At 31.4% G+C, this 7,450-nt stretch overlaps 1 protein-coding gene across 1 annotated transcript; it reads right to left on the reverse strand.

The window, feature by feature from the left end:
* Positions 1-2,515: 2,515 nt before the first annotated feature.
* Positions 2,516-3,352, reverse strand: LOC120161187 (protein SENESCENCE-ASSOCIATED GENE 21, mitochondrial-like). The gene is made up of 2 exons (XM_039171450.1): positions 3,145-3,352; positions 2,516-2,906 (listed from the first exon to the last, which is right to left on the reverse strand). The coding sequence occupies exons 1-2, from the start codon at positions 3,216-3,218 to the stop codon at positions 2,675-2,677; spliced, it is 306 nt and encodes a 101-aa protein (XP_039027381.1). The 5' UTR covers positions 3,219-3,352; the 3' UTR covers positions 2,516-2,674.
* Between the last annotated feature and the right edge of the window lie 4,098 nt (positions 3,353-7,450).

A 7,450-nucleotide genomic window follows, 5' to 3' on the forward strand; every position in this document is an offset into this window, starting at 1 on the left:
TAAACGAACACAAAATATTGTTCATGTTCGTTCGTTTAATAAATAAACGAACATAAACAAATTTCCCGCCAAACAATTCGGTGAACGTTCGGTTCGTTTACATACCTAGTTGGTATTTGAAATTTGTCCTTGGCAAAGACGTTAACAATCTCGTAATTTTTTTAAAATAAACATGGGATAAATATAAAGTAAAATTTGTTAAAAGATTTTTAACTCTTTGATAATAAGAGTTCACATCCCTACCTACACAATGTTTGAATCTAAAAGTAATCTCGCAATTCTACTTGGTTCTACCAACTTTTTGTTGAATGGATTTTACAATATGGACATGCTTGGTCTAATGTTTAGGAGGAGGTTACGTAAATCTCATTAGATGTTTTTTTACTATATTTAAAAGTTTGTTTTAATTTATTTATTATACAAATAATTATTTTAATTTGTATATTATATTTTACTCTTTATATTATAAAAAAATATTTTAATTCAATATATTTGAAAATTTAATATCTTGGTCCAAAATGTTAAAGTTGTCTTTCATTGATTTAAATATTTTGGTTTAAAAACTCTTTAGGCCTTTCTCAATTTTAAACCCAAGCAAATTAATCACTCAAATATATTTTTTGTAAAGCTTTTAAACATTTATGAAGTTTATATATAAAATTAATTTATATTTTAGCTTCAAACTCTATCGTCTCCACTGACAATATTATTATGTAAAATATCTAATTGAAAAAATGTACATTTATACCAAGGTAATATTATAATATATTGTTAGCTTAAAAATACTAAAATTAATATCACTAGACTACGAGTACGAAGGTAATAATGTAAACTAAACGAAGAATAATAATGTAATATAACACTAGATTACAAATAAACGAATACGAATATAATCTTAAAGTCTGATAATTTATACTCCTATGTTTTAAGTTGTTTCCTTACCCCGATGCTGCGTCTTTAAAGGAGTATATGTAAACTAAAGTTTATTAGTAATGCTATATAAGTTTCACAGCCTAGCTTTCACTCTTTCAAATGGAGCATGTACGGTCTTGCTACTGTTATTATATTTAATGTACTAAATGTTTATATTTAAAAAAAAAGTATAACTACATTCTGCGTAGTCCCATCAATGCCAAAGGTTTTGATATATAGATGGAAAGATTTTAGCAACCTGTGGCTTCGCTGATTTGTAAATTCCATGGGGATCTAGTTTCCAGAATATCAACCTTGGAATTTTGATGTCAACATCCTATTGGATTTCAACTGAGTGTTTGCCACCTCATCCCATACAACAGCCTCTAAACAAATATTTATTTATTTATTATTTTCTTGTACCAGTGCAGGCTCCAAGTATTGTATAGAGTGTGTCGTTTTCAGACGAACAGATATGTGCATCCTCTCGATGGCTTTGGTTTTTGTGGGCAGTCCGACACATGACAATTCACCGCATATTTGCGTCTTCCATCACAAATAGGATAAATTACTTACCTAGTCACCGAACTATAAGATTTATTATATTTTGATTATTAAATAATAATATTTAAGGCATCGATGTTTGGTTTTGATCTCAATCGAGACACTTGTCTTTAAATCAATTTTAACCACTAATAACTATTATCTTTAAATTCAAGTTTTAAGAAACGATTTGAAAAAAATTCAACATTTATTTTTTCATTCCCACAATGTAGTAAATACGACGAAACACGTTATATACGTTCTTATAAATAGTCTAACAATATTTTTTAAAATTTATTTTGATTTTTGATTTTGTTAACCTCTGATTTTTTTACTTTTTAATCAAATTAAACTAACATGAATTATGAGTGGATTTTTAATGGTTTTAATTTTTTCCACATATTTTCATATTTTATGATTTTATAATTTTATATAATTATGATAATATATATTCAATGATTTTTTTATTTTAAATATTGTTTTATTTTTATTTTTACATAAGAAAATAAAATAATTATTGTCAATATTATAAAAAGAACGTGACATGTACGAATCAAGCGATCTCAATGGTTAAGGACTTTATTATTATCCGTTGAGGTCCCAGATTCGAGTACCGCTTATGTAGGGGTTTGGGCCTTCATTGTCAAAGGGTTAAAAGTCTTTGAACAAATACTACCTAATTTTCACTTCAGATTTATAAAAAAATAAAAATAAAAGGAACTTGACATCTTATCTTTTCTGCCGATTAGTATAATTTGAAAAAAATACGAGGATAAAAAATATAATTAAACCTACTTGACAATATATATATATGGCAATAACGCTTTTGTTGTACTGGTAAGGTCTAAATCCCATGTAATCTTGAAAATATTCAAAGAATTCTTGATTTAATTCAAATTCATTTTAATTATTAACCTTCCATTTGTGCACGCTAATAATCGCTTTATAAGTTTGAATTATAATGCAAAATTTAAAAATGAAAGAATGTAAATATGGAGGAGAAACGAAAACATTAAGCGACAAAAACAAAAAATGTGATATTAAAATAAGAAAACGCCAACCCTGCTATTTATTGGTTGTAATTCTCAAAACAGAAACAAACATTACTATCACCAAAGACAAAGAAACAAACAAAACAAGCCACTTCAGATACCAAAAAAGCCCCTACGGCACTTATAATCTCATTGTCCCAATACAGATATATGAATGTGTGTTTTATTTAGTTCCTCTTTAAGAGCGTTGCTCTGAGCTCGGCCGGGCAAATCTCGCTGTCGGAGTTCTCCGGCCTGTAGAATCCGGTTTTGGGGTCGGGAACCCAGTTCACGTTCTCTTTAGTTGCCGCCGCCGCCATGTCTTCCCCTGTTATCTTAAACACCGCGGCGTTTCTTGCTGCTGCTGCTTCCTTTACTCCATTTGACAACAATCCTTGCGATGTCGCCACATATCCTCGTCTAAAAAAAATACCAAACATCATTAAATTATTGTTTCTGCATAGAGACGAGGGATTTTATATTAGGAGAAGAATTCTAAAATTCAAAAAGACCAATATATTAAAATTTTTAGGAGATCTAAATAAATTATTAATAAAAAATAATTAAAATATATGATAATTTAAAATTTTTAAAGATATCTATCTGGTCTAATATATCTTTCTCACTTCCCAATAAAAGGGGGGGGGGAGATGAGTACCTTGAGATAACGTTAGAGATTCCATCGACAAGAAAAGAAGAGAAAAGCTTAGCGTTTGAGAAAGAGCGACTCATTTTCTTCTTTTATGAGAGAAAGAAAGCTTCTTGAACGCTGCTGCGGATGAAGTGCGTGTGCTTTTTTGTGGTTGGAAAGAAAGGAGAAGAGAATTCCGCAGCAGCGAAGAAAAAGCCTTTGTGTATTAACTCTCTGTTTCTTACAAAAGGATGGATTCTAAAGGGAAGTCTGTTGAGGTTTATATAGAAGGTTACAATTGCTTGAGACGAGGCCTAGCGACCACAAATGCCAAAAGGAACCCTCTTTTGTTATGCTGCCAAGTGCCACCTGTAATATTTGTTATTGTTAAAGCCGTTTTTACTCTCTATTTATTTTTTTGTTTTGCAGCGTAACTTGTGATTATTATTAATTATGTAAAATACATTATTTATCATTCAACTATTTTTTTACTCTTAGTTTGATCATTAAAATTTAATTTATGACTCATCTTTTGAATTATTTCTGTTTTAACCACTCTAATTTATTGTTATATTTTTCTTATAATGTGGCATTATTATTATATGTATATTAAAATAAAAATTAAAGTAAAGAAAATTAAAAATCTACATACCCAAACTCTAAATCACAAACTGCCACAGCTACTTTTCTGGTAATCCCGCATCTAGAAACAACTACCGCCATAGAAGCCGAGAGAACTCTCCGGAAAGGTCGTAGAAACGATTGAACTCCCCAACAGATCAACTTCATCTACCATTCTCCTCTACTTGATCTCATTTTTCATGGAGTCTGTCTCTTTCCCTCCTTCCCTCAAGTTACTATATTGGCATAAAACCCTACAAGCTCATGACCAAGATGTTGTTTTGCAGGATGCTAAACAGACAGGTCACAACATTTTTTTTTGCATTATGTTTCGTCCGTTCCATCTTTCTCTTTGAAACTAATCAGGGCTGGTTTGTTTTGTTTTCATTATTACTGCAATGCCGCAAGTCATACTGCATTTATTTTTACTTTACACTGGAGGGCGATTATCACCACTATGTATCCTGGAGAATTTATCTACTTGAATTTAGATGCTTTAGCCAAATTTAATGCTTATGTCGTGCACCCAAACCGTCAAATTATGTTCTCTTGTTGTTAATTACGGAAAATATTTGAGTTAATGGGGAACTTTCTTCTTTTCCGGTGGTGGACGGTGGATGGCCAGAAAAGAAGGGGCGGGTTGGTGAGGGTGAGGCCGTCGAAGGTGGGAGTGGGGGTTTGTAATTTAGGGTTTGGATATAATTTTTAGGTTGGGGGCTTGGGTTTATATATGATTTTAATTTTTTTTAATTTAATTTAATATAAATTTTATTTTAGTATACATATGTTAATATAGTCATAAAAAGGACGCGTCATAGAAAATTAATAATAAAATAATCTAGAGTGATTAAAACAAGAGAAATTTTAGAGTTGAGTGATTGAATTAAAAAAATCAAACTTTAGTGACCAAAATAGGAGACAAAACATAGTTGAGTGATGAATTATATAATTTACTCTTATTAATTTAATAAATGTTTTTTTAGAAAAGCAAAAGGTAGATAAAGTAGTGAAGGAGGATTATACGAGATTAGGCATTTGAATGATCGTTAATGAGCACAAAGGGGTCACAGATGATAGGACATGTTTGATTTGAGTTCCCACTTTTTCTTCAAGCATATGTCAAAAAGTACGTGAATACCCTAAAGAAGAGATATCAAGTAAAAATATTGATAATAAAGAAGTTTTTTTAGTCGTTAGATATGATAATAAATAATACAGATTTGGATATATATAGAAATTGTTTCGACGTTTGAAAATATTTTATCTGATAAATATGCGTGTGTTTTAAAAATCAGAAGGTCATAATACAATAGTATTCTAGTAAGTTAAGAATCCATATCATTAATTGTCATAATACAATAGTATTACCTTAATTGTTAAAACATGAACAAATATAATTATGGCATTACAAATAATTATCAAAGAACGTAAGATTTGAGCTTGATATTGCCTTCATTTTTCAAACACAATTATAGATATAACACAATGAATGAACAAAGGAGTTAGCAAGTTGAAATGGGTATCCACTGGTTTAATTCCATCCTTATCCTAAAAATTTAAAAATAAAAGAAAAAGGTAAAGGTAGCTTGTAGTATTTGACTTTAAGGTAAACTACGTATTTAGTGATCCAATTATCACTTTAGTTCTGTTTTGGTCATTTAATTTTTTTCTTTCAAAATCATCATCAACATTACGTTTTGATTTCATATTAGACCACTCGTAGTTATAAAATTAACAGACCTGTTGATGTAGTATTTTTTTAAAAAAATTCAAAGATGATGTGACATTAACTTATGGTAAAACATTAACATCATTGTTAATTTTTTAACGACATATGACTAAAATGAAATCAAACATAATGTTAGTGCTGATTTTAAAAAAAATAATTAGATAATTAAAATAAAATAAAAAAATGATAATTAAATCATTAAATACGTAATTAATCTTTAATTTTGTTGTGAATGGTGATAATATCCAAATTTTCTATGACTTTGCGTTGATCTAAGAGTCGGGGTCGAAATTCAGATTTGGCTCGCATTTGCCTTGCCTCCACCTCCACCTCCACCTCCACCTCCACCTCCACCTCCCAAAGGGTCATGTTCCGAGGAATTCTTGTGTTCGGTAAAAAGGAATAGAAAAAATTAAAAGAAAAGAAGTGGACGAGAAATTTAGTTTATTGTCGTAGGAAATCTATTTGGACCTCTATTGGTGGAGTTGAAAACACTTACGTACCTTGATGACATTTAAAATTTATAGCATGTCAACTCAGTTGGTGTTAAATTATGGTGTCGTCGTAACCGTCTTTCGGTTGGGTTCCGGAATTAAGTTTCGACTTGAAAAATATGGATTGGAGTCGCCACCGATCATTTGTTTAAAACAAATGGGTTGATCGGATACCCTATTTATTACTTGATCTGCGTCTTTCAAAAGATGTGTCGGGTTCAGGAATCAGTTACAGTCAAGGAAGGATTAGCATCATTGAACCGTCCTTTCGGTGCTACGTAATTTCCAATTGTCTTTGATTAAGAAAATTGCAAGTTAAATTAAAAGGTAAAATTTGATCCAAATTACTTACCTTTAATGAGTTTACGGAAATACCCTTAAAAATAAGATTTTAAAAGAAAATAATAATAATAAAAGAAAGTAACAAAACTAAAGAGTAAACCAAGGAAATAAATGAAACCAATAATAATAAACATAAAATAATTGGATGAAAAAAATAAAATAAAATAAAATTGAATAAGATAAAATAAATGAAAATAAAAATATATATACAAAAAGAATAAAAAAAGTAAAGTATTTTTTTAAAAAAAAAAATAATAATAAGAGCAAAGAAACTAAAAATATAATGAAAATAAATAAATAGTATAAATAAAATAATAAAATATATATATATAAAAAAATATAAAAATGTATGTATTGTAATACCCTAATTTTGTCCGGGCCATTAAATTTTCTTGAAGATGTTCGATAATTAATTTGGCGATAATCATGCTTAAATGAAGATCTATTTCAAGTGATGAAGCGTGGAAGTTTGAGTTTGGAAGTTTTGGTGCTCAATTGGAATTGTAACCGTATATGGAAAATGAGACACAAATTGAGATCCAAAATCCAAATTAAATGTCTAGTGTCCCTTTACATCGAACCCAAACTAAATTAAAACGCTAGACTAGCTAGACCCAAATAATTACGGTCCAAATTACATATAGCCCAAGACCCAACCTAAGTTTAAGGCCCGATTCAGCAGCTTGATCCAGACCCAGTTGCAATTAGACCCGGTCACCAGTAGCCTCACGTGAGGCTCCTTTGCCCATACGAGCACCAAGCCCGAGCTCCAGCAGCCCATGCTCCCATGTTTTGTCCCCCACGTGAATCACACAACCGAGACATCACTCTGCCCGAGCGCACAACACCCGCTGATGTCTCTCGTGCGCTCATGTGGACCACTGCACCCAATAGCTCGGTTTCCACAAGCAGCACCCAACCCGGATCTGTTTGCACAGGTCACCAGCAGCCCCACGTGAGGCTCCTCTGCCCATCCGAGCACCAAGCCCGAGCATTCCTCGGCTCCCACATACTTGTGCACCCATGTGAAGCACTGCAACCGAGCATCACCCGTGACCTACAACACGCGAAGAACGAGGGCATTCAACAGAACCAGAAACCAATAGGAAAGACAACAATCAATGTAGAATCACGGGGGATATGAATT

The sequence above is a fragment of the Hibiscus syriacus genome, unplaced genomic scaffold (assembly GCF_006381635.1).
Source record: "Hibiscus syriacus cultivar Baekdansim isolate YM2019G1 unplaced genomic scaffold, ASM638163v2 tig00111398_pilon, whole genome shotgun sequence".
Classification (NCBI taxonomy): Eukaryota; Viridiplantae; Streptophyta; class Magnoliopsida; order Malvales; family Malvaceae; genus Hibiscus; species Hibiscus syriacus.

Bases quoted from the DNA above. Each gene is read 5' to 3' on its own strand.
- LOC120161187 (XM_039171450.1), bottom strand. From the start codon at position 3,218: ATGAGTCGCTCTTTCTCAAACGCTAAGCTTTTCTCTTCTTTTCTTGTC. The intron at 2,907-3,144 runs GTACTCATCTCC...TATTTTTTTTAG, and splicing joins ATCTCTAACGTTATCTCAAG to ACGAGGATATGTGGCGACAT.